We start from the raw sequence: 27,992 nt of genomic DNA, 5'->3' as shown, positions 1-27,992 counted from the left end.
GGTACTGATGTACAACCCCTGGCACACAGTCCTCTATCCTGGTGGCCAGGATTTTTGCCAGCACCTTGGCATCCACATTGAGGAGAGATATGGGCCTGTATGAACCACACTGCTGGGGGTCCTTGTCCCTCTTTAAGATTAACGAAATCAGCGCCCGCGACATCGTCAGGGGCAAAGTCCCCCCTTCCCACGCTTCATTAAGTGTCCGCACCAGCAAGGGGCCCACTAGGTCCACAAACTTTTTATAAAATTCCACCGGGAACCCATCCGGCCCTGGCGCCTTCCTTGACTGCATCTGCCCGATCCCCTTAACTAGCTCCTCCAGCTCAATCGGCGCCCCCAACCCCTCCACCTGCTCCTCCTGCACCTTCGGGAAAGAAAGCCCATCAAGGAACCTCTCCATTCCCCTCCTCTCCACCGTTGGTTCCGACCGGTACAGTTCCCCGTAAAAGTCCTTGAAGACCTCATTCACCTCTACCCGCTTCCGCACCACATTCCCACTCTTGTCTCTCACTCCAGCAATTTCCTTAGCCGCATCCTGCTTGCGGAGCTGATGAGCCAGCATCCTACTCGCCTTTTCACCATAGAACATAGAACATAGAACAGTACAGCTCAGAACAGGCCCTTCGGCCCTCGATGTTGTGCCGAGCAATGATCACCCTACTTAAACCCACGTAACCTGTATACCCGTAACCCAACAATCGCCCCATTAACCTTACACTCAACCTTACACTACGGGCAATTTAGCATGGCCAATCCACCTAACCCGCACATCTTTGGACTGTGGGGGGAAACCGGAGCACCCGGAGGAGACCCACGCACACACAGGGAGGACGTGCAGACTCCACACAGACAGTGACCCAGCCGGGAATCGAACCTGGGACCCTGGCGCTGTGAAGCATTGATGCTAACCACCATGCTACCGTGAGGCCCCATGTTCGTACACTGCCCCTTGTGCCTTCCTCCACTGTGCCTCCGCCTTTCTAGTGGTCAGCAAATCAAATTTAGCCTGTAGGCTGCGCCTCTCCCCCAACTGTCCCTCCTCTGGTGCCTCTGCGTACCTCCTGTCTACCTCCAGCACCTTTTCCACCAGTCGATCCCTCTCACTCCTCTCGCTCCTCTCCCTGTGTGCCCGGATGGATATCAGTTCCCCACAAATCACTGCCTTCAGGGCTTCCCAGACCATCCCCACCTGGACCTCCCCCGTATCATTCACCTCGAGGTACCCCTGAATACTTGCCCGGACCCTCCTACACACCTCCTCCTCCGCCAACAACACCACACCAACCGCCACAACGGGCGCTGGTCCCGCACCTCCCCCATCTCCAACTCTATCCAATGCGGAGCGTGGTCGGAGATTGCACTCCAATCCTGGTAGATCCGTACTACCCCATTTTCCCAGTTGCTGCTCTTCATCTTCTTGGCCCAGCGCAGCACACACTCCCGATCACTGAACCGGTGGAACCTCACCAGCACCGCACACGGGGGTTCATTCTCCTTAGGCCTCCTGCCAGTACCCTGTGGGCTCCCTCCAGCTCCAGGGGCAGATGGAAAGATCCGGCCCCCACTAGCGAGATCAGCATCGTAGCCACGTAGGTTGTCAGATCCGACCCCTCCAGCCCCTACGCAAGGCCCAAGATCCGCAGATTTTTCCGCCTCATGCGGTGATCAAGCTCCTCGAAGCGCTCCTGCCACTTCTTGTGGAGTGCCTCGTGTCCCTCCACCTTACTCACGAGGATCCCGGCCTCCTCCTCTCGTTCAGTGGCCTGCGTCTGCAACTCCTTGATGGCAGCACCCTGGGTCGTCTGTATCTCCGAGAGCCTTTTGTTCGTTTCCTGCAGAGAGCTCAGTACCTCAGCCTTGAAATCTGAAAAACAGCGCAGGAGAGCAGCTTGCTGCTCCTGGGCCCACTGCTTCCACTCCTCTGGTGCTCCGCCGGCCGCCATCTTGGATTCCTTCCCCCGTTTTTTCTGGGGAGCTGCTACCGTTTTTTTCCCCTTTCCACTCCGAGTTCGAGTCATGAAACGCGGAGAAAGTCGATCAGCACACCTTCTCCCACCAGGAGACGTTAAAAAAGTTCCGTTTTGGGCTCTAAAAAGAGCCGAAAAGTCCGTTTGAAATGGGAGCTCCCAAATGTGCGGCTTCCTATGCCATCGCCGCCACCGGAAGTCCGCATCATGGCAACTGTTGACAGCAATCTGAATCACAACAAGCATCAGCAAAATTCTGTTTCTGTTTAGAACAGTACAGCACAGAACAGGCCCTTCGGCCCTCAATGTTGTGCCGAGCAATGATCACCCCACTCAAACTCACGTATCCATCCTATACCCGTAACCCAACAACTCCCCCTTAACCTTACTTTTTTTAGGACACTACGGGCAATTTAGCAATCCCCCCATTAACCTTACACTACGGGCAATTTAGCATGGCCAATCTACCTAACCCGCACATCTTTGGACTGTGGGAGGAAACCGGAGCACCCGGAGGAAACCCACGCACACACGGGGAGGACGTGCAGACTCCACACAGACAGTGACCCAGCCAGGAATCGAACCTGGGACCCTGGAGCTGTGAAGCATTGATGCTAACCACCATGCTACCGTGAGGCCCTCATGGCACAGGTAGCAATGGTAGATAATGGACAAGTGCAAAGTGAGGATCTTACAAGAGAAGGTGTGCAAAAAGCAGATCCAAGGGGCAAGTGTACTTGGGTTTACATCATGAATTACTTCATTAATAATTATAGCTTTGAAGGGTGCAACGTTTTTTTTAAATGTGCAGCTGTTGTGTTAACCATTTCAAGGAAATTCTCGGCCCAATAAAATGTTGCATTCAATGGTGTATCAACTGAGTTTAAAACAATTAGCTGCAAATCCTACTTACGCTCTTGTTCAACCCACCATAGGATTTTTCAGCGACCAACAGCAAATCAATCCTCCTCTCTGTTCCTTATATCCAAATTGCCCGTAACCTACTGCTAGTAGGTCCTGTATACCAACACAACAAAATAATTTATGCTCATCATAATATATATCTATTATGAAGCAATCCTAAACAATTGTTATAAGTAGTTATTGAACAGGATACTTTAACACTTACCTAACCAGTGGCTATTTAGTAGAAGTTCAGTTCACTAACCTAAAGTTTAATAAAGCATCAGCCAAAATGAAAACTTATTATCATTTCATGGTGTGGATATCATGGAGTCCGCTAGTGTGTGCAAGATGGTGGGCAGCCATAAAGAATCGGGCAGACCGCGCATCAGACTTCTGATGGTGAGAAAACTGTAACCAATTATGTCAGGAGCAGGGAAATGATAAAATGGGAAATGCACCTAGAAGCAGTGGGAAATTAACTGATTTGCTTAATTGCTCACTTTTCTATATTTTAAGGGCAATTTGACATGATTTAATCCAGCCTCCCCAATTTAGCAAAACTCACAGATGCCTCTCCAGTGAAAGCTGATGATTTACATGTGGCTTCCTAGACTCCCGTGTTGAGTGTCCTTTGGACTTCCAGGAGACTGAGTTACAGGGCTCCAGATTGATCTTGGAAACATTGGACTGGATTCTCCAAGCCTCCGTGCCAGAATTGCGTTCGGCGCGGGGGTCGAGAATGGGCGTTTACCCGGAAATCGCTGAAGCGATTCTCCAGGGAGTCTCTCGCCCGCAATCTACGCGGCGCGGGTAGGGAGCCATTGACAGAGCCCCCCCCTCACGCAATTCTCCATGCAAAACTGACCGAGTTCCTGATGGCATGATTCTAATAAAAGTCGCTTATTGTCACAAGTAGGTTTCAATGAAGTTACTGTGAACCACATATTGGCTGTTGGGAACCTCGGATGGCGGCTGCGGACTCAGTCCGCAGTTTCCCTGCTGTGGGGCGGGAGGGGGATCGATCAGCGGGTGGGGGGGTCCTCATGGACGACCATGGGGAGCGATTGGGCGGCACAGACCCGCGGGAGCGCATGATCTCGGGAGGACCTACATTTTTGATGAAGCTCCGCAGTGAGAGTCCGCCATGTCAACTCCCGACCAGAAGTGCAGGGCCCTGTATCCACAGCCAGAGCTGTGAGAAACTTAAGGAAAGTTCAGAGTGAAACGCCAGTATTTTTACACTGGCATGGGACATAGCCTCATTTTTGGAGAAACCAGCCCATTTTTTCTGTAAAAACCGGCTGAGTTGACACTCTTGAGGAGTGAAGTCTCAAGCCGGAAATTCAGAATCCAGAACTACTGGTCCAAAATTTAAGGGAACAGCACCCAAGGGGCAGAGGGGCCAGATCTTAAAGTGATATCATACATCAAAGCCCCTCAGGGAAGGTTACTTAGGAAGCTGCCTGCAAGAAATGGGAGAGACTGTAGCTGCAATGGTATCACCCTGTCCTTCCTCACCCTCAAGTACTGGAAGAGAAATGCTGACTAGACTGACATTTCAGCCCTCAGTTGAACCGGTTAATGTCACTGATCTTATGTGAAGGCGGAGGAGTCTTCTCCCAGGACTTAGGAACGTATTTTTGGGCTGGAGGAACAAAAAAAATCAGATGCTGGAGATTTAAGCTGCAAAGCTTTCTTAAAAGCCTGCAAGTCAATTTCCAGCTCTAAATATGGACCACGGCCAACAGGTCATGCAGGCTTCCTGACGTAAAGTGCAGCATCCCACCATGTGATCCACTGGCAAGCCTATATTACCTGCATTTATGAGCTTGCTGCCTTGTAATTGGGTTAATCCAACCCTCACTGACCAACACCAGATCCCCAACAATCCAGCCCTATTCTTTAACTTACACTTACAATTTATAGAATACCAATACAATCCACTTGTTTTAATACATGGATCGAAATACTTAACAGATCATTTCCCCTTTCATATCAGTTTGATGTATTCTCCTCTTTTATAAAGTGTCCTTTTAGCAGTGCATTCATACTGTACTTTTATCTTTGATCACACTTGTGTTAACTTAGCACTTCTTACAGCTCTAGATGTTTGAGCTTGTTCTGTCCTATTATTTAATGTATGTTTTCAAAGGGCAAGTAATTTCCAATACACAAAAGAAAAAAATGCAGAAATGATGAGAAAATAGTCTGCCGCTTTTAAGTTTAATGATTGAATTATAATACAGTGGGGTATTAGGAGTGAATGAACTACAATAGTGTAGAATTTCGACTGCACCACAACTATTCAGCAGGTGTAAAACATGTGCTTATGGATTCATTATAGCAGGCAGTAATGTGCCCATCTCGTGCCAAAAGTCTGCTGCCCACATACTGGATTGCACTCTGAAACAATTCAAAAGTAGCGCGTTATAACAATTAAATCAGGATCCAACCCAGATTGTAGTATCCTTTTGTGAAACTGGTCTTCCCCAATGACTGACACATCATGTAATAAACTCATGCAACAACTTACAATGTCAGCAGTCTGAAGCTCGTTAAAGAATACGAGTTAGTTGCTGTTTTGCTAGGGTATTAGACAACTTCTGTGTTTTGATTTGTCTATTTCCTGCATTAAAGAAGTGAATTTTGAGATCTGGGAAGAACTTTGTGCTTGTGATTAGCAAATTGTTTATTACAATAATGGGGGTCAGGATATGCAGACATGCACATAATGAGATACAGACAGGCAGCTAATGAACACAGAGAACAGGACATAACCAATCAGCAGGCAGAACACTTGGGGGTGGTTTCCCACTATAAAAGGCACGAGGCACTCACACTCCGCCTCTTTCCACTGGGGGCATTTACAGAGTGAGTCAGGGTGTATATATCACATAACACCTCCAGCACGTGGCTAAGAGCTAGTCTGGTTCAGTCAGACAGAGTAACCACACTTAGGTTAGCAGAGAGTCGAACTCACAGAGAACTGTGCTAACTGTGTGACAGGTTCAATAAATCAGATTGAACTAACTTCAAGGTCTGGAGTATCTTTCAGTTAAAGCTGCATCCAGTTGCAGCCTGCGTTATCTCAGTGCTTAACACAACAATTGGTGGCCTGCTGGGTTGCCTTTGGGACTGGAGAAGTTGGGGAAGCAGCAAAAAAGACAGGATTGAGTAGGAATATCCGGGACAACTATGAAAGAGAGGCCACTGGGAAGGATACTACACCCAGGGAAGGGGTTAAGGGAGCATTTCTCATACTGCACTTTCAGCAAGGAGCCGTCTATGTTTCACCAAGGAGGCTGTCGCAGCACAATGTTATCTACTGCAGACTCCCACCCCACCCCCCCGGCGATTCTCCAACCCGGCGTGGGGTCGGAGAATCCCGCCCAATGTGTCCACAGTTTCATCATTCAATAATGTTTCTCGAGTGTACCCTCTAAAGGGCACATGATGTCAGTCTCTGAACTGGTGCTTGCTAAGATCGGGGCCGGGATTCTCCGAGCCTCCATGCCACAATCGCGCCTGCACGGGGGCGGAGAATGGGGCGTCGGACCCGCGATGACATCCCGCGATTCTCTGGCGACTGGAGAATCGCCACCAGTCACGCGCGTGGGGTCGACGCGCCGCCGGTCAGGGGCCATTGAAAGAGGCCCCCGCGGCGATTCTCCGTGGACAACCGGCCGAGTTTCCGTCGGCATGGTTCACGTATGGTTCCACCCGGCAGGAGCACGGAGTCACGGCCGCGGTGGTCGTCCTGGTGGGGGGATGGGGATCCGTCACCGGGGGGCCTCCATGACGGCCAGGCCTGGGATCGGGGGCCACCGATCGGCGGGCATGCGTGATCTGGGGGTGGGGGGCCTCCGTCATCGGCGCCGGCCCGCATGTGCAGGGCCCTGTATTGGCAGCCAGAGCAGCGTGGATTATTTCAGGGCCCTGCAAACCCGCTTAAAAATGGAGAATCACCCCGGACTTTCCAGAAAAAAGTCCGGAGTGGTTCGCGCCCGTTTTCTCGCGGTCTTGGGGACATAGCGCCAATATTGGAGAATCCCGCTCCAGATCATAAGTAAATCTGTTCTCTTCCTGCACCAACAGCTTTCAACAATTTCAGTGTGAAATAAAGAAGGGGAAAAAGGTCAGTTTTTCTTGTCAGTGCAGAGCAAGTTAAGTGGCTTATGAAAACATGTAGAGGATGTAGGAGAGATACCTAATGGCATTTTGGGAGAAATTTCAGCACACAAAATCCAACGGTTCAAGAAGAAGGCTGACCACTTTCTCAAGGATGAGAAATGAATGCCAGGCTTGTGAGTGATGGCCATACTCCAAGGATGAATGTAATAAACAATGAGATGATAACAGCAAAAGTGTGACGTGATCCTGCACAATAACTCCTCAAACATTGCACAGGATGTTTAACATCTGCTCCTCAAGTCTGAACTGGGTGTTTCCTGTCTTATGTTGTCTACAACCTTCTCTGGAAAGGAATAGGTGGAATGTTACTGGCAGCCTCATTTAATTTATTCACTCACAGAATGTGGGTGTCACTGATAAAGTCAGCATTTATTGTACTTTCCTAATTATCCACAAAAAGATGATGGTGATGGGCCGTCTTCTTGAATACAACTCTGTGGCTTGTTCGGCTATTTCATAGAGCAGTTAAGAATCAACCACATGCAGATCAGGAATCACATACAGACGGGCGAATCTACTATTAAACTAATGAAGCTTAAGCTTCAGGGCCCCTAATCCCGGAGGGGCCTCAGAAGCGACTTTAGTCCACATTGCTTAAAAGTTTGGGGTCTACTGTATGAGAAGGGGTTTAAAAAAAATAATAATATTAATAATATAGTGTAATTCAATACAAAATAATAGTTAAAATAAAAATTAAAAGGTTATTCAAGTATCATGTATGCAAGCCGTAAACGAAAAAACATTCAAATTACGGATGTTTCATTCTAAATATATTTAATATAATATAATTATAAATAATTTAAAACACTATTAATATTTATGACAGAAGTACAAACAGTAGATGACGTGTCGTAACAAAAAAGGGAGCCGTTGAAAAGGCAATCACAATGCTAACGTGAATTTTCAACATGATAGCACTCGTGATAGCGATCTAGACAAGAATTTTTTTTCAATAAAGTGTTCATAAGGATACAATATTTTAATTACCCCACTCAAAAATAAATGTTATATTTAGAAAAGTAAGGTAAGTAATAAAGGTGAAATAGTGTTATATTAGCCTAAGCCTATTGTTTTTATGAAGAGGTGAAAGGAAGGTAGGCTACGACCGCATAGCCACTAATACTATATTACAAGTATTTATGAAAAAGTAATAAAAGGGTGAATTTGTGTTAAATTACAGGTGTTTATTATGAAAAGTGTTCAAATAATGGTAAAATTGTGTTACATTACCTTAGCCTATGCGTTTTGGTGGCCTAGTCTTGCCTAACGTAGTCTAGCCTAGCGTAGGCTAGCTTGAACATAGCCTAGTTTAGCCTATTTAGCTTATTTATTATAAATCTTTAAAAATGGTGCTTTACTTTCTGAGAAGGGGTTTTTAAGAAAACCCTGTGATAGATTTTTAAAATTTTTACCAATAGAAAACCATTCATCCACGACCTTGTTCAACAAAATACAATAAGTCCTGGGTGAACATAAGCTTTCACTTGAAAATTTCCGTGGTCAGTCCTACGATAATGCATCTTACATGAAGGGCTTGTAGAAAGGGCTGCAAGCATTCTGTAAAAACATTAACAGGTACGCAGACTATGCACCATGTGCAGCCCATTCACTTAACCTTCTTGGAGAAAAGGCAGTGTCTACTGTACCTGAAGTTGTTGACTATTTTGCAGGAGCTGTATGTTTTCTTTTCTGGATCTCCACGAAGATAGGGGATTTTAAACACAGGGCAATCTACATTTTTCTCTAAAGAGCTTAATTGTAACTAGATGGTCTGCACACTATGAAGCAGTCCGAGGAATTAAAAATGGATATATGGGTATTTTACAAACTCTCAAATATCTTTTTGAACTCTCAGAAGAGAAGCCTAAATGTAAACGAGATGCAAAGAATTGATACCAGGACTTCCGGTTGCGGCTATGACCAGCTAAGTCGCACATTTGGCAGCTCCTGCGACAAAGGTGTTTAAGGGCCGATTGGAGGGCCCCGACGGTACTGTAAAGACGAATCCCGGTGGGGGAAGGCTCCCTGAGGAGAGTGAGACCAACTTTATGGTCGGTACTCGGAGTGGGGCGACAAAAAAAAGCGGCAGCAGCTCCCCGAAAAAAGCGGGGGAAGAGGACCAAAATGGCGGCCGGTGGCGCACTAGAAGATTGGAGAAAATGGGCGGAGGAGCAGCAGGCTGCTCTCCTCCGGTGTTTTACGGAGCTGAAAGTGGAACTCTTAGAGTCCATGAACGCGACGACCACAAGGCTGATGGGGGCCCAGGCGACCCAAGAGGCGTCGATAAGAGAGCTGCAGCAGGAGATGACTACAAGGGAGGAGGAGGCCACGGTCCTCGTGGGAAAGGTGGAGGTGCACGAGGCTCTCCACCTGAAATGGCAGAGCCGCTTTGAGGAGCTGGACACTCGAATGAGGCGGAAGAACTTGAGGATCCTGGGCCTAGCAGAAGGCCTGGAGGGGCCTGATCTCCCGAAATATGTAGCGGAGATGCTGAGCTCCCTGATGGGAGAGGGGGCCGGTCCATCGCCTCTGGAGCTGGAAGAAGCATATCGGGTCATGGCTAGGCGGCCTAGGGCGAACGAGCCCCCGAGGGCGGTGCTGGTGCGATTCCAGCGTTTCTGTGATCGGGAGAAAGTGCTGAGGTGGGCCAAGAGGGAGAAAAGCAGCAAATGGGAGAATTCGACGGTGCGGATATATCAGGACTGGAGTGTGGAGGTGGCAAAGCGGCGGGCCCGGTTTAACCGGACGAAGGCGGTGCTGCACGCAAAGAGGATCAAGTTCGGAATGCTGCAGCCAGCGCGCTTGTGGGTCACCTACAAGGACCAGCACCATTACTTTGAGACCCCAGAGGAGGCATGGACTTTTGTTCGGGAGGAAAAGCTGGACCTGAACTAGAACTTGGGAACGCCGGCGGTCGAGGCCGCCCGAGTACCCTTGACTGATCAAGTGGCCCATGTCTTTCTTAGGCCAGGTCGGAACTTGGTTAAAGTTGATGGATCGTTTGGTTTCTTTGAAACTTGTGTTATGGGGGGTTTCTTTGTTCCTTTTTGTGTGTCTCTTCCCGTTGCCAACTTCCCTTAATTATTGTTGTTGTAGGGGGGGGCTTTTTTACTGTTTTTTGATCTGTTCTTTAAGGGTTATGGTTACTGTTCTGTTCGATGGAGGGTGATGGTTAAATACGTTATTATTGGGTAGTTATTTAGTTATGCAGGCATAGTTATGTATTTATGTATTTATTTGAGATTTGTTATTTATATTGTTATATTGTTAAGTTGGGGAGGCGGGACGGGGGGGTGCAAGTTGGTTATGCGGGTTTTCTTTTTCTCTTTTTTCTTCCTCTCGTTTTAAGGGGGCTTTTTTATGGGCTTGGATGGGGACGGGGGTGGAATTGAAGATGGCGGGGTAGGGTGTGGCCGGGCGAAAGCGCGGGCTTTCCCCTGTTTCCCGCGCGCGGGACGGAGGAAGGGGGAGGAGAGAAGAGTGGGGTGTGGCCAGCAATGGCGGCTTTTCCCGCGCTGAAGCGGGGTCAGAGAGGGATGGCAAGGGGGGGGGGGGAGGCCCCTCCCCCCCACATCGGGAGGAGTCGGAGTGTGGCGGGGGCAGCCGGGTCAGCGAAAATCAGCTGACTCTCGGGAGTACGATGGTGGATACACCGCGGCTAGGAGGGGTCCTAGCCAGGGGGGGGGGGGGGGGGGGGGGGGGGGGAAGGGGGGTTAGGGGGGGATACCGGGTTGCTGCTGGAAAGGCCGAGGACGGGAAGGGAAGAACGGGAGGAGAGAGGGGGGGGGGCCATCGCCATGGGGAACGGGTCAGAAGGGGAGGGTCGACCCGGGGCGAACGGGGGACAGGACATGGCTAATAGACAGGGGAAAGGGACAGGTCGCTCCGCGACCCGGTTGGTTACTTGGAACGTGAGGGGGCTGAATGGGCCGGTCAAGAGAGCAAGGGTTTTTTCACACCTAAAGGGACTGCAGGCGGATGTGGCAATGTTGCAGGAGACTCACTTGAGAGTAGTAGACCAGGTACGCCTGAGAAGGGGGTGGGTGGGACAGGTGTTCCACTCAGGCTTGGACGCAAAGAACCGGGGGGTGGCGATTTTGGTGGGAAAGAGGGTGTCGTTCGTGGCGGCGCAGGTGGTAGCAGATAAGGAGGGTAGGTACGTGATGGTGAAGGGTAGGCTGCAGGGAGAGAATGTGGTGCTGGTGAATGTGTATGCCCCGAATTGGGATGACGCGGGTTTTATGAGGCGCCTGTTGGGCCTCATTCCGGGTCTGGAGGCAGGGGGCCTGATCATGGGGGGGGACTTCAATACAGTGCTCGACCCTGGGCTGGACAGATCGAGTTCCAGGATGAATAGGAGGCCGGCAGCGGCAGAGGTGCTAAGGGGGTTCATGGAGCAGATGGGGGGGGTAGACCCTTGGAGATTTGGCAGGCCAAGGGCGAGGGAGTATTCTTTTTTCTCCCACGTCCACAGGGTGTACTCCAGAATAGACTTTTTTGTACTGAGCAGGGGGCTGATTTCGAGAGTGCAGGACACGGAGTACTCGGCCATTGCGATTTCGGACCATGCACCACACTGGGTAGAGGTAGAACTGGGGGAAGCACGGGACCAGCGCCCGTTGTGGCGCCTGGATGTGGGGCTGCTGGCGGACGATGAGGTGTGCGGAAGGGTCCGGAAGGGCATTGAGAGATATCTGGGCACGAACGACACGGGCGAGGTGAAGGTGGGGGTAGTCTGAGAGGCCCTGAAAGCAGTGATCAGAGGAGAGCTGATCTCCATAAGGGCACACAGAGAAAGGAAGGAGAGGCAGGAGAGGGAGAGACTGGTGGGGGAACTTATAGAAGTGGACAGGAGATATGCGGAGACACCAGAGGAGGGGCTGTTGAGGGAGCGGCGCAGTTTACAGGCCCAGTTTGACCTACTGACCACTAGGAAGGCGGAGACGCAATGGAGAAGGGCACAGGGCGCGGTCTATGAGTACGGGGAAAAGGCGAGCAGGATGCTAGCACACCAGCTGCGCAAGCGAGATGCAGCCAGAGAGATTGGGGGAGTGAGAGAGAAGGGAGGGAACGTAGTGCAGAAGGGGCAAGAGGTGAACGGGGTCTTCAGGGATTTCTACAGGGAATTGTACCGGTCTGAGCCGCCCAGGAGGAGGGGGGGAATGGAGAACTTCCTCGATAGATTGAGGTTCCCAAAGGTCCAGGAGGAACGGGTGGAGGGGCTGGGGGCGCCGATAGAGCTGCAGGAGCTAGTTAAAGGGATAGGCCAGATGCAGGCGGGGAAGGCGCCGGGGCCGGATGGGTTCCCGGTGGAATTTTATAAGAAGTATGTGGACTTGGTGGGTCCAGTGCTGGTGCGAGCCTTCAATGAGGCGCGAGAGGGGGGGGTTCTGCCCCCGACAATGTCACAGGCCCTGATCTCCTTGATCCTGAAGCGGGACAAAGACCCTGTACAGTGCGGGTCCTACAGGCCTATCTCCCTCTTGAATGTAGATGCCAAACTGTTGGCAAAGGTCCTGGCAACCAGAATAGAGGATTGTGTGCCAGGGGTAATCCATGAGGACCAGACGGGGTTCGTAAAGGGACGACAACTTAACACAAATGTCCGGAGACTGTTGAATGTGATTATGATGCCAGCAGTGGAGGGGGAGGCTGAGATAGTGGTAGCACTGGATGCGGAGAAGGCATTCGATAGGGTGGAGTGGGAATACCTGTGGGAGACGCTGGAACGGTTTGGGTTTGGGGAGGGATTTATCAAGTGGGTGAAGCTGCTGTATTCGGCCCCGATGGCGAGTGTGGTTACAAACGGGAGGAGGTCAGAGTATTTTGGGCTCCATCGAGGTACCAGGCAGGGATGCCCCCTATCCCCCTTACTATTTGCATTAGCGATCGAACCGTTGGCGATGGCACTGAGGGGTTCAGGGGGGTGGAGAGGACTGACAAGGGGAGGGGAGGAACATCGGGTATCACTCTATGCGGATGATTTGTTGTTATATGTGGCGGACCCGGAAGGGGGAATGCCGGAGGTAATGGAAATACTAGCGGAGTTTGGGGACTTTTCGGGATATAAATTAAATGTGGGTAAAAGTGAGGTCTTTGTGATACACCCGGGAGATCAGGGGGAGGGAATTGGGCGGCTCCCCTTTAAGAGAGCAGTAAAGAGCTTCAGGTACTTGGGGGTGCAGGTGGCAAGGAACTGGGGGACCCTCCACAAGCTGAACTTTTCAAGGCTGGTGGAGCAGATGGAGGAGGAGTTCAAGAGGTGGGACATGGTACCGCTGTCGCTAGCAGGGAGGGTGCAGTCAGTCAAAATGACGGTCCTCCCGAGGTTCTTGTTTCTGTTTCAGTGCTTGCCCATCTTTCTCCCCAGGGCCTTCTTCAAGAAGGTAACTAGCAGCATTATGGGCTATGTGTGGGCACATGGCACCCCTAGAGTGAGAAGGATTTTCTTGGAACGGAGTAGGGACAGGGGAGGATTAGCGCTACCCAATCTTTCCGGATACTACTGGGCGGCGAACGCATCGATGGTGCGCAAGTGGGTGATGGAGGGGGAGGGGGCAGCTTGGAAACGTATGGAGAGGGCGTCCTGCGGCAATACAAGCCTGGGGGCGCTAGTAACGGCACCATGGCCGCTCCCCCCCACAAGGTATACCACGAGTCCGGTAGTGGCGGCCACCCTGAAAATCTGGGGGCAGTGGAGGCGACACAGGGGGGAAATGGGGGGTCTGATGGCGGCGCCACTGAGAGGGAACCACAGATTTGTCCCGGGGAACACTGGCGGGGGATTCCAGAGCTGGCACAGGGCGGGCATCAGGCAACTGAGGGACATGTTCATAGAGGGGAGGTTTGCGAGCCTGGGAGAGCTGGAGGAGAAATTTGAGCTCCCCCCGGGGAACACGTTTAGATACCTGCAGGTGAAGGCATTTGCCAGACGACAGGTGGAAGGATTTCCCTTGCTTCCCGATAGAGGGGTGAGTGATAGGGTGCTGTCAGGGGTCTGGGTCGGAGAAGGGAAGGTCTCGGACATCTACAAAATAATGCAGGAGGTGGAGGAGGTATCGATAGAGGAGCTGAAAGACAAGTGGGAAGCGGAGCTGGGAGAGCAGATAGAAGATGGGACATGGGCGGATGCCTTAGAGAGGGTCAATTCGTCGTCGTCGTGCGCAAGGTTGGGCCTCATCCAATTTAAGGTGCTGCACAGAGCCCATATGACGGGGACTAGGATGAGTCGGTTCTTCGGGGGTGAGGACAGGTGTGTTAGGTGTTCGGGAAGCCCTGCGAACCATGTACATATGTTCTGGATGTGCCCGGCACTGGAAGAGTTCTGGGAGGGGGGTGGCGGGGACGGTATCGAGAGTGGTGGGAACCAGGGTCAAACCAGGGTGGGGGCTAGCGATTTTTGGGGTTGGGGTGGAGCCAGGAGTACAGGAGGCAGGGGAGGCCGGAATATTGGCCTTTGCGTCCTTGGTAGCTCGGAGAAGGATCTTGATTCAGTGGAGGGACACAAGGCCACCAAGTGTTAACACCTGGTTAAACGACATGGCAAGCTTCATCCAATTGGAAAGAATCAAATTCGCCCTGAGAGGGTCGGTACAGGGGTTCTTCCGGCGGTGGCAGCCCTTCCTTGACTTTCTGGATCAGAGATAGGAACTGGAGGCCGAAACAGCAGCAACCCGGGGAGAAGGGGGAGGGGGGGGGAAAGGGAGGGGGGGGGGGGATAGCAACGAAGGGAGCACGTCAGCGGGGGGTCGCGGGCAATGACTGCCCGAGGCCATCGGCAGAAAGGGAAAAACGGTTTGGTTGCTAGACTGGTAGCGCGGGGGGGGGGGGGGGGGGGGGGGGGGGGGGGGGGGGGGGGGGGGGGGGGGGGGGGAGAGGGGGGGGGGGGAGGTGCGCACGGGGGAGGGCGTGGGGAGGATTTTCCAGGGGGGATTTGTTGTGTTATAATTTAAAATGTAGTAGGGGTAAATGTTTGTATCGAAAAATTTCAATAAAAATTATTTTTAAAAAAAAGAATTGATACCACAAGTTGGTAAAGCTGGAATATGCTATTATTTATATATATATATATATATATATAAAAATATATATAAATATATATATATATATAAATATATATTTTTGGGAAGAAGTGCTGGAGGGTTTCAACAAAACAAGTAAGAAACTCCAAACCCCTGGTTTTGATGTATTTGAAGGTTATCTTCTACTATCATCTTTACTTCCGTTTGTTAAAGAACTCAGAGAAAATTCAGCCGGTAGGATTGCACACTATGAATCAGAAGCAAAAGGTTTGTGTGAAGATTTCACTTCAAGTTATTCTGATGCTTCCAAATGCGTTGTTACAAGGAAATTTTCAGATGGAACAAGTGGTATTGCTTCTTTGAGAGGAGCTGACAAATTTAGGATAGAAGTTCTATATCAACTCTTTGACTGCTTGATAATCCAGTTACACAAGAGGATTGACCCATATGAGCAGATTGCGAAAAGGTTCAAGATCCTCTCAGAATTGGTGAACAATTCTGAAATTGATGAGGACAGTATTAAACTTATAATATCGTATTACAAAGATTTAAAAAAAAAAAAAATTTAGATTAGCCAATTATTTTTTCCAATTAAGGAGCAATTTAGCGTGGCCAATCCACCTACTCTGCACATTTTTGGGTTGTGGGGGCGAAACCCACGCAGACACGGGGAGAACGTGCAAACTCCACACGGACAGTGACCCAGAGCCGGGATCGAAGCTGGGATCTCAGCGCCGTGAGGCGGTTGTGCTAACCACTAGGCCACCGTGCTGCCCTTCGTATTACAAAGATGATATTGCCCACAAATTAGTAAACGAGGGTTATCAGTTCAAAAAATATTTGCACCATAGGAAATCCCAGAACACAGAAGAAAACACGCTATCTAAAATGCAATGCGCAGAAGTTCTTTAGCTTATTTGTGAGCAACACCTAATTGAAGTGTTCTCCAATATTATTACTGCGCTTAAGCTGTACTTGACAATGCCTATCACGAGGGGTGGGGGGGTTGGGGGGGCAGATCTGTGGCAGTTTATGCACACTGAGGGTAAGGGATTTTTATCGGTAGATTTGGTATTAAAAGTATTAAAGGAAGGTTTGACTCAGCACCCGGTATGGAGGTTGGATGTAGGGTTAATAACAGATGTGGGGTTGTGTGAACAGATATCGAGAGCTACAGGTGAGTACTTAAAGTGTAGCGAACGGTCAGTCTCACGCTCATTCTATTGGAGGCCCTGAAAGCAGTGATTAGAGGGGAGATCATAATGTCCAAAGCACATATACATAGAGGCTAGAGAGGAATGCCAAAAGTTGGTAGATTATATTTTGGAAATAGACCACAGGTATTCGAGTGACCTCACCCCAGAGATCCTGGCAGGAAAAAGCTGCAGATAAGTTTAACCTGTTATCTACAGCGGTGAGCCACTTGTGGTGCTCGAGGGGGGTTACTTATGAATATGGGGAGTTGGCTAGTCGGCCCTTGGCTTGACAGTTGAGGCCTCAGGCAGCCTCTTGGGAGATTATCCCAGTCAAAGTTAATGGAGCATTTTAAACTTTTTATAAGAATCTTTATAGGTCAGAGCAGCAGGGGAGTCAAACATGTCGGAGTTTTTGGAGAGCTTACTTAGAGTTTCTCGAGGTGGGGGGGGGAGAAGAATGTGAGGAGCTGGAGGAGCCGTTTGGCCCAGAGGACGTCTTGGCAGCGATAGGCCGAATGCAAACAAGTAAGGCCCTGAGGCCAAATGGGTTCCCAGTTGAGTTTGACAAAACGTTTGCTGGACAGCTGGTGCCATTATTGGTAGGGATATTTGAAGACTTTGTAACATGGGGCTCCTTGCTTGTGACACTGATGCAAGCATTGATTTCACTTCTGTTGAAAAAGGACAAGGTCCATGTGGAGTGCGGGTCATAGTGTCCTATTTAATTATATTTATGCGGACGGCTAGATACTGGCCAAGGTGCTAGCGTTGGAGTTAAAATCATATCTTCCTCAGGTGATTGGGGAAGATAAAATGGGGATTTGTCAAAGGCTGGCAATTGTCAGCCAATGTGTGGCGATTGCTAAATGTTGTGCTTTCCCCATCTGGGGACCCAATCCAGAGGTAATCATCGTGTTGGGTGCCGAAAAGATATTTGATAGGGTGCAATGGGGTATCTTTTTGCGATTTTGGAGAGGTTCGGGTTGGAGCCTAAGTTTTTGTTATGGATAAATTATCTTGTACAAAGTTCCCTAAGCTAGGTGTCCGCATCAATACTACGAGATCAGGAAACTTTCAGCTAAATAGGGGAACGGGACAGGGATGCCCTATGTCCCCCTTCCTGTTTGCATTGGCGATAGAGCCTTTGGTCATCGCTTTGAAAACTTTGGGTAAGTGGAGAGGGATAATTGGGAGGGGTGGAGCATAGGATGACCCTGTATGTGGATGACCTTTCCCTTTACATGACGGACCCGGGGGCTCCCACCATGGGTGACATAATGGAACTACTGAGGTGCTTTGATTCCTTTTCATGATATAACTAAACTTAAAAAAGAATATGTTTTCCGGTGAACCCCCTGGGGAGGGGAGCCAATCTAGAGGTGCTACCATTGCACATGGTTGATTCCAGGTTTAGATATCTGGGGTCCAAGTGGTTCGGGGTTGAGCCCAACTTCGTAAATTAATTATACTAGTCTGGTAGGTAGAGTTAAGACCGACCAGCAAAGGTGGGATAACCTTCCCCTGTCCTTGGCGGGCAGGGTCCAGTCGGTCAAGCTGAATATTTTGCCCCAATTTTTGTTTTTGTTGTAGTGTCTGCCAGTTTTCCTTCATAAATCTTTTATTGGGAGGGTCAGGAAGTTGATATCATCCTTTTTTTTTCCAATTCAGGGGCAATTTAGTGTGGCCAATCCACCTAGCCTGCACATCTTTGGGTTGTGGGGGTGGGACACACGCAGACACGGGGAGAATGTGCAAACTCCACATGGACAGTTGCCCAGGGCCGGTATCCAACCCGGGTCCTCGGCGCTGTGATGCAACAGTGCTAACCACTGTGTCACCGTGCTACCGTTATATCATCCTTTATATGGGCTGCAAGGCCTTAAGGATTCATAGAGATAGACATTCGGGTGCGAGGGAGGGGCCAGTGCAGCCGAACCTGATATTGTGGGTAAATCACTGCTCCCTGGGGCCAATCTTTTGGTGCAGTCGAATTTCTAGGTATGATTTGAACATTTATACACCAGCCATTTATCATCACTGCTGTATTAGTTAATCTTTGTAATACTTTAATCTGTTGTCTCCTTAAAGTTACTCACCACGTTGTGTTTGTTCCAAACCATGCAGCTAACATTGCGTCCCTTGGTGAGTTTACAGGTAAAAGACCATAGTGGATGCAATTTTGGACTCATGATATCGATCAACATTAGGCTGTCTACCACCTCTTCTTCAGTATTAGTTATATCATCTGGATCTAGGTAATATCAAGAGGTATATATTAGAAAACAGTAGACACTTCCTAATGAGGAAATAAAAAAAAAAATGAATGCTTCAAATCTGAATCTTGAAACATGCTGAAAATGTATCAAACTCTCAACATCTCAGGTGGAATCCTTCATCCAAGCAGTTCCATTGAGGAATTGCACCTGAAATAATAAACTAACTTAAGGTGCATAATTAAGATGATTTCCAGTTATATTATCTTAATTTCTTTTTTTAGTTACCCTTTGGATACTCTACTTTGGTTGCTTGCTTTTTTGACTCCTGGATTCATATGTTCTCCTGTTAGATATATGTCCAATGATGACAACAGTGTCAATTTCCAGAGCCCAACCCCAGCCCTCTCTGCGGCCTTCCCAACAGGCCTCAGTACCCCCATTTAAGTGGTTGTGAGGGCATCATCCATCCATTGCATCCTCTTCTTCCAGGTGGACAACCAGCAGGCTGTTGAGCTGCTGGCCCCCGTGATTCGCTGGCAGCTCTTAATTGGAACAACCTACCCAGAGGCAACCAATGAATTGGCTGTGCAGACAGCTAAAATCGGGAACCCTCCATTTTGAGGCCCGTTGGCAACACCTATGATTACTAAATCTCTCCAAAGCCTTACTTATACCTATCTCTGTAAATTCCTCCAGCCCTACAACCCTCTGAGATCTCTACATTCCTCCAATTTTGGTCTCTTCTGCGCTCCTAATTTTAAACATCTTACCATTAGCCGTTATGCCTCATAAGCCATGAACTCTTGACTCTCCCTCCCTACATCTTTCCAGCTTGCTACCAATTTCTTTGGCATTAAGGCACTCCTTAAAACCTACCTCTTTGACCAATACTTTGGTCATCTTATGTGGCTTGACGTCAGACTTTATTTGGTACTGTAAAACAACTTACACCATTATGTTAAAACTGATATATGGGGCGCAATTCTCCAGCGGGGCGGGGGGTCCCGGCGTAGCGGAGTGGCGCCAACCACTCCGGCGTCGGGCCTCCCCAAAGGTGCGTAATTCTCCGCACCTTTAGGGGCTAGGCCCACGCCGGAGTAGCTCCCGCTCCGCCGATGGCGCGAAAACCGGCGCCAATGGCCTTTGGCTCTATGCCACCCGGCGTCGGGGCTGGCCGCAAGGCCTTTGCCGGTCCGCGCATGCGCCGGAGCGTCAGCGGCCGCTGACGTCACCACCGGCGCATGCACGGTGGAGGGGGTCTCTTCCGCCTCCGCCATGGTGGAGGCCGTGGCGGCGGCGGAAGAAAAAGAGTGCCCCCCGGCACTGGCCCGCTCGCCGATCGGTGGGACCCGATCGAGGGCCAGGCCACCGTGGGGGCACCCCCCCGGGGTCCGATAGCCCCGCGCTCCCCCCAGGACCCCGGGGGCCTGTTCACGCTGCCAATCCTGCCGGCACAGAGGTGGTTTAAACCACGTCGGCAGGATTGGCCTGTCAGCGGTGGGACTTCGGCCCATTGCAGGCTGGAGAATAGCCGTGGGGGGGGCATGCCGATTGACGGGGCGTGATTCCTGCTCCCGCCGATTCCCGGGGTGGTGTAGAATTCCAGCCACGGCGGAGGCGGGATTTAAGCCGGCCCCGGGCGATTCCCTGACCCTGCGCAGGGGTGGGGGGGGGGGGGGGGGGGGGGGTGTCGGAGAATTCCGCCCATGAAGTTGTTGCTTTTGGTATGTATACATGTATATTGAAAACAAGTACATATGTTAAGAAATTTCTAAAGCAATTCCCTAACTTCATGCATTCAAAAATATGTGCTTGGGTTGTTTTTGCACAATTAAAATTCAGCCTCAGTTTTACACTGGCCATAACTCACACACAAAATTCTACAAACATTTAAGCCATATAATTTGGCTGTGCCCACATTGCATGTCTCCCTGTAAACCCCAGGCCATTAATTCCACTGGAGCATAGTATGCTCAGCTGGTTTAATAGAGGCCTTTAAGTCATGTAAGGTTTTGCAAGATTTGCAAATTCACTGATGAGTGGACAGCAATCTAAAATTGTCATTTAAGAGGACAGAGGAATAGGAGAAAATGCATTATGAAAAGAGCTCCTTTCAAATAAATCTTTTTTGCCACAAAGAATTTTAAGTCAGAAGCTGCATCTCTAAGTGGAAGACCAGATAATTATCAGAAGCACAAGATGAAATGGAGCTTTGGGCAGCACGGTAGCACAACTGGATAGTACAGTGGCTTCACAGCGCCAGGGTCCCAGGTTCGATTCCCCGTTGGGTCACTGTCTGTCTGGAGTCTGCACTTTCTCCCCGTGTCTGCGTGGGTTTCCTCCGGGTGCTACAGTGTCCTCCCACAGTCCAAAGATGTGCAGGTTAGGTTGATTGGCCATGATAAATTGCCCTTAGTGACCAAAAAGGTTAGGAGGGGTTATTGGGTTACGGGGATAGGGTGGAAGTGAGAGTGAGCCAACTGGCCTCCTTCTGCACTGTATGTTCTATGTTTGGAAACATTGCAAATTTGGGGGTTAGTTTTGAGTTGCTTGAGCAAAGATGAAGTAAATACACTATTTTTGTAAATTTCTACACTATTTAGTTCCTTAAATAGTTATTAATTACCAGGTAAAATTGGTAGTTGTCGATAAGCAGCGAGTTTAGGTTGGAAAATGTTCTCCATAATGACACGTTCCATAATGAATAAATCGTGCTTTAGTTTCTCATTTTCAGGAGTTCTTCTGGTTCATGTTCAAATTCATCAGGTGCTTGGATAGTGACAACACTCTCTGACTCTGCCGAAGTGGAGGATCGACTTTCTGCAATTACAACAAGATTATGTGTCACGCAAAACCTTCCTCAATACACAGTTGTTTTCAAAGGGAATAGGACATTACACTACTTTCAACTTCCTAATATGTAGGTGGAGATCCTGAAAGTGATTGCATGCAGATACCAATAGGACTCTAGATGGCAAAGTTGACTAAAATAAACAACAAAATGAGAGAATTTTAACACTTCCAAACCTTTTCCGGATTGCTGGGATGAGGTGCCACAGCTCCGACAGTTCCTTTCTCACTTCCCAGGCTGAATGCTATGAGGGCCATTCATTATTTCAGTATCGTGACAACACATCATTATTTTAGTCTAACTGGCTGCAGCACAAATAATGGCACATGAAGTCAGTACATTAGCAATCACCATCAACTATAAAGATGGGCTGAGCGACAATAACAAAATTTTATCATTTTAGGTGAGAATAGAAGTGGACTGGTACACAAATGGCAAAAAATTATGATCAAACTCAAATAATAGCACAACTCACTTACTTAATTATTTCTAGGAACCTCAGTATTAATATAAAACCACACATTTTGCTGGTTAGGCTTCACAGACAATTTCAACATACATAATTATAACGAATGGAATTGTCCCCCAAAAATGGTGTGTTTATGAGGGGCAGCGCCTAAATATGCCAGCAGTAGCTTCACAGAGATCAGGGCACCATTTTTAAAGGGTACACCAAACTCAAAGTGAAATTAAAGAACCCGCCTTCCCACCATAACTTAATGACACGTTCTCTCCCATTCCCTCCCCAAAAATATACATCGCCTGTCTGATCTCTATCCCCCTCCCTGATCATAGATCGCCGCTGTGGTAAACACCACTGGTCATACACTACGTGCATTACGGTACTGCCACTGTACTATAGTTAATACAGGAAATCCCAGCCTGCTGGCTCCATCCAGTGTATACTCTCCTGCGCTGCCTCCATTCTGGTTCCAGCTGCAGGAGGCTTGACATCTAGTGCAATAAAGCCTCAATAGTTTCACCATTTTGTCTCGTGGTCATTGATGGTACATCAATGTATTGTGCTAGAATTTTCGAGCACTGGCTAGCCTGCTTGGAGGATATCTCGGAGCATCCACAGAAGCCCTCAGACCCGCAGAAGCTCCAGATACTCTACGCACGGGTGAGCCCATAAAGTTTCCCCCTCATTTGGGACGCGCTCACTTACACAAAAGCGATGGCATCACTAAAATCACAGTACATCAAGACTGTGAATCAGGTGTTCGCCAGGCACCTCCTGGCCACTAGACGGCAACTCCCGGAGGAGTCTGAGGACGATTTCTTGCATGCTTTGCGGATACTTGGTAGAAACTGTAATTGCCAGGCAGTGTCGGCAGTCCAACACACAGAACTGCTGATCAGAGACGCCTATGTCACGGGCATTAAGTCCAATTACGTTCGCCAGCGATTATTGGAAGGGGGTACGCTCGACCTTACAGAGACTGTACAGCTCGATAACTCCCTAAAAGTGCGATCCAGGGACGCCGACATCTTCGCCGCCGCCCGCCACGTGTGTGCCGCCATCTTGGATGTTATCCGCCATGTGCGCCCCGTGGGTGCTGCCATCTTCGGCGCCACCTTGGACTGCACCTCAGGACCTCTGCTCGCCTGGCCGTTCGCGGGCCGCCAATCCCTCCACCATCGCTGATCAGCCCAACAACTCCCAACAACTTCCGCAGCTCGGCTCCATCACCCTCGATCAGTCTCGCGACCACTATGACAATCGTACGGATCAACAGGCACGAGACTCCGGGAGCACAGAGAGTTTCATCCACACTGCTACAGTAAGGCGCTGCTCTCTCCCGGTCCTCCTCGGCACCCAGAAAATCTCCCTGGCCTCCGGATCCCATTCCCTACAATCCGGAGCTACTGCGTCACAACCCTCTCCATACAGGGCGTTGAGTACAGCAACTTCAGACTCTACGTCCACCCCCATCTCTGTGCTGCCCTGTTACCAGGTCTCTATTTTGGTGCCACCTCCAGAGCCTTACTCTGAAGTTCGGCGGACCCCTGCCTCACCTCACCGCCTGTGGCCTCACGACCCTTAAGGTCAATCTGCCCTCACTTTTCGCAAACCTCACCCCGGACTGTAAGCCCGTCGCCACGAGGAGCAGACGGTACAGTGCACAGGACAGGACCGTTATCAGGTCGAAAGTCCAACGGCTTCTGGGGGAGGGGGTCATTGAGGCCAAAAACAGCCCTTGGAAAGCTCAAGTGGTGGTAGTTAAGACTGGGGAGAAACACCGGATGGTCATCAACGACAGTCAGACCATCAACCGGTACACGCAGCTTGATGTGTACCCCCTCCCACGCATATCTGACATGGTCAATCAGATTGCGCAGTATCGAGTCTTCTCCACAGTTGACTTGAAGTCCGCCTATCACCAGCTCCCCATCCGCCCAGAGGACCGCCAATACACTGCATTTGAAGCAGATGGCCGCCTCTATCACTTCCTTAGAGTTCCCTTTGGCGTCACCAATGGGGTCTCGGTCTTCCAGCGAGAGATGGACCGAATAGTTGACCAGTACGGGCTGCAGGCCACGTTCCCATACCTGGATAATATCACCATCTGTGGCCACGACCAGCAGGACCATGATGCGAATCTCCAGAAATTCCTTCACACCGCCAAACTCCTTAACCTCACCTGCAATAAGGAGAAATGCATTTTCCGCACTACCCACTTAGCCATTCTTGGCCACATTGTGGAAAATGGAGTCCTAGGGCCCGACCCCAACTGCATGTGACCCCTCCTGCAACTCCTCCTCCCCCACTGCCCCAAAACCCTGAAATGATGCCTGGGGTTCTTTGTTCTTCTCATATTACGCCCATTGGGCCCCTTACTATGCGGTCAAGTCCCGCCCACTCATCAAGTCCACAGTTTTTCCCCTGACGGCTGAGGCCCGCGGGGCCTTCAACCACATCAAGGCAGTCATCGCCAAAGCCACGATGCACACGGTCGACGGGTCCCTCCACTTTCAGGTGGAGAGTGATACATCGGACGTGGCTCTGACTGCCACCCTCAACCAGGCAGGCAGACCAGTGGCTTTCTTCTCCCACACCCTTCATGCCTCCGAAACTCGGCACTCGTCTGTCAAAAAGAAGGCCCAAGCCATTGTAGAAGCTGTGCGACATTGGCGGCATTACCTGGCCGGCAGGAGATTCACTCTCCTTACTGACCAACGGTCAGTTGCCTTCATGTTTAGCACTACATAGCGGGGCAAGATGAAGAACGACAAGATCTTGAGGTGGAGGATCGAGCTCTCCACCTATAACTACGAGATCGCCCGGGGAAGCTCAATGAGCCTCCAGATGCCCTATCCCGCAGTACATGTGCCAGCGCACAAGTGGGCTGACTCCAGGCTCTCCACAATGACCTCTGCCACCCGGGGGTCACCCGGTTCTTCCACTTTATCAAGGGCCGCAACCTGCCTTACTCCATCGAGGAGGTCAGGACTGTGACCAGGGACTGCCAAGACTGCGCGGAGTGCAAACCGCACTTCTACTGGCCGGAGAGGGCGCACCTGGTGAAGGCCTCCCGCCCATTTGAGCGCCTCAGCATGGACTGCAAAGGGCCTCTCCCTTCCACTGATCGCAACATGTACTTTCTCAATATCATTGATGAGTACTCCCGTTTCCCTTTCGCCATCCCATGTTCCGACATGACTTCTGCCACGGTCATCAAGGCCCTACACAGTATCATCACCTTGTTCTGTTTCCCCACATACATCCATAGTGATCGGGGATCCTCCTTCATGAGTGATGAGCTACGTCAGTTCCTGCTCAGCAAGGGCATCGCCTCGAGCAGGACGACCAGCTACAATCCCCGGAGAAACGGGCAGGTGGAGAGGAAAAACACGGCGGTCTGGAAGGCTGTCCTGCTGGCCCTTCGGTCTCAGAGTCTCCCGGTCTCCCGCGGGCAGGAGGTCCTCCCCGATGCACTCCATTCCATCCGGTCGCTCCTGTGCACTGCTACCGATGAGACCCCTCACGAACGTGTGTTTGCCTTCCCTAGGAACTCCACCTCCGGGGGCTCGCTCCCGACCTGGCTGACAGTTCCTGGGCCCGTCCTCCTCAGGAAGCATGCGAGGAGCCACAAATCTGATCCCCTCATCGAAAATGTCCTCTTCCTCCATGCGAACCCACAATACGCCTACGTGGCACACCATGACGGGCGACAGGACACAGTCTCCCTCCGGGACCTGGCACCCGCTGGTTCCCCATCCACAACCACCACCACCCCGACCTGGTACCTTCCCCTCTCCCTCCGATTCCCTCCACCGCCCGTGCGCCGTTCACCCTCCCACCAGCGACTATCACCGCAACCCCCACCCCAGCAGCGTCGTCCCCTCACCGGATCCACAACTGGATGATGAAGGAGAGGACAACATGCTCCCGGTGTCGCAGGGACCCACATCGGCACCCACACCACAACCAGGACTGAGGCGATGGCGGCGGACGGTCAAAGCCCCCGACAGACTCAACCTGTAACGTTGTTTTCACCCCCGCTGGACTCTTTTTTAAACAGGGGGTGAATGTGGTAAACACCACTGGTCATACACTACGTGTATTATGGTACTGCCACTGTACTACAGTTAATACAGTAAATCCCAGCCTGCTGGCTCCTCCCAGCAGGCGCTGTATAAAAGTGTATACTCTCCTGCGCTGCCTCTATTCTGGTTCCAGCTGCAGGAGGCTTAACATCTAGCACAATAAAGCCTCAATAGTTTCACCATTTCGTCTCATGGTCATTGATGGTACATCAGCCGCCCTGATCCCCATAAGATATAGGAGCAGAATTAGACCATTCGGCCCATCAAATCTGCTTTTCTATTCGATCATGGCTAATATGTTCCTCATCCCCACTCTCCTGCCCTCTCCCCATAACCCCTGATCCCCTTATTAATCAATAAATCCCTTATTAATTAAGAACACCAGATTTGTGCTTGAGGTGCTATTACCTGTACGGCTACAGGCAAAGAGCTAGAAGGTGGAATTAGGCAGACTAGTTCTTTCTTCGAACCTAAGAACTAGGAGCAGGTGTCGGCAATTTAGCCTCTCTAGCCTGATTCACAATTCAATGCGATCATGGCTGATCTCATCATGGCCTCAACTCCACCGCCCTGCCCGTTCTCCGTAACCGGTAAATCCTTTACCGATTAAAAATCTATCTCCTGCTCAACAGCCCGGCATCCACCACACTCTGACGTAAAGAATCCCGCAGATTTACGACTCTTTTGGAGAAATAGTTTTAAATTTGCTATCCCTTATCCTGAGACTAGGATCTCTCGTTCTAGAATGCCCCACAAGAGGAAGCATCCGCTCCACATTCACTTCATCATCTTGTATACCTCAATTTGATGTCCTCTCATTCTTCTAAAGTCTAGAAAATATCGGCCGAAACTGCTCAATCTCTTTTCAGAAGACAAACCGCTTTGGCGTGGTTCTCTGGAAAGATTTCTCAGTATTGTAGTGAGCGGGAATTGCCGTGAGCCTCTCGGCACTCAGTTCAGCGAGGCCAGCAACGCTCTTCATAGTTAATTGGTCCACTTAACAATGCCCCATGGGCTTCTCGCCGCAAATGAAGGCTCAACAGTCAATTCACCGGAATCGCATTCCCTAGACCCCCGCTAACAAGGTCAAGCAGCACTTAAGCTGCAATTGCTCAGCCAATCCCAGCCAGCTCGCAACAATGGCGCCTGAGATGACCAGCCCCAAGATTCAGGGACGCTGACCTGGAAGGTTGGCTAGATGCCGTGGAGGCCAGGTGGCATGTCCTGTTCCCCCGAGGGTCCAGGAGGGTTAGCCATAGGGCAGCCTGTGCTGCCTGGGACGAGGTGGCGGGTGCTGTCAGCGCCGGGAGTGTGATCAGACTGACTGGCCTCCAGTGCTAAAAAAAAGGTCAACAACCTACACCGAGCAGCATTGTAAACTGTTTGGCGCCTGGTGTGGTTCCAAGTTTTGGCCTCTCCCGTTATTCACCAGCCTCATTTCACTTGAGCGACAGCCTAATGAGGCCGGAGAATCACGCCCCTTATCTCTGGAATCAATCTATTGAATCTCCTCTGAACTGCCTCCAATGACACTACAAGCTGGATTCTCCATCAGCGGGATCCTCCATTTCACCAGCAGTGCATGCACGCCCTCAGATTTCCCAACGGCATGGGGTTGCCTACAATGGGAAATTCCATTTGCCGGCTGCCGGGATGGAGGATCCCTCTGCCTACCATGGCGCGCAGCACCAGAAAATGGGTGGGGTGGGACGGAGAATTTCGCCCAAGATCTTTCCTCAAATTGTGCATCAGGTGCGGTCTCACCAATGTCTTGTACAATTGCAACAACACTTCCTTGCCTTTATACCCGATCCCTTTAGCTATAAATGCCAACATTCCATTTTCTTTCTTTATTACGTGCTATTCGTACATGCTAGTTTTCTGCAATTCATGCACGAGGACAGCCGAATCTCTCTGCACTGATCACTCTGCACCGGAGTACCCCAATTCCTGGTCACACACCCGGCGCTGACAGCACTTGCCACCTCGTCCCAGGCAGCACTGGCTGCCCTATGGCTAACCCTCCTGGACCCTCGGGAGAACAGGACATGCCACCTGGCCTCCACGGAGTCTAGCACCTCTTCCAATTT

The 27,992-nt window shown here is 50.3% G+C and overlaps 1 protein-coding gene across 1 annotated transcript in view; it reads right to left on the bottom strand.

Annotated features, from left to right (window-relative positions):
• Nucleotides 1-27,992, bottom strand: part of dnai4 (dynein axonemal intermediate chain 4) — a 277,873-nt gene that overhangs the window by 112,186 nt on the left and 137,695 nt on the right. The window contains 4 exon segments of the mRNA XM_038794441.1: nucleotides 2,901-2,987; nucleotides 18,381-18,535; nucleotides 21,127-21,231; nucleotides 21,234-21,320. Coding sequence (XP_038650369.1) covers nucleotides 2,901-2,987; nucleotides 18,381-18,535; nucleotides 21,127-21,231; nucleotides 21,234-21,320 — 434 coding nt within the window.

This window comes from Scyliorhinus canicula, chromosome 4, assembly GCF_902713615.1.
Source record: "Scyliorhinus canicula chromosome 4, sScyCan1.1, whole genome shotgun sequence".
In the NCBI taxonomy this organism is placed as follows: domain Eukaryota; kingdom Metazoa; phylum Chordata; class Chondrichthyes; order Carcharhiniformes; family Scyliorhinidae; genus Scyliorhinus; species Scyliorhinus canicula.
Note: the sequence above shows the minus strand (reverse complement) of the source record. Positions and strands in the feature narration are given on the sequence as shown.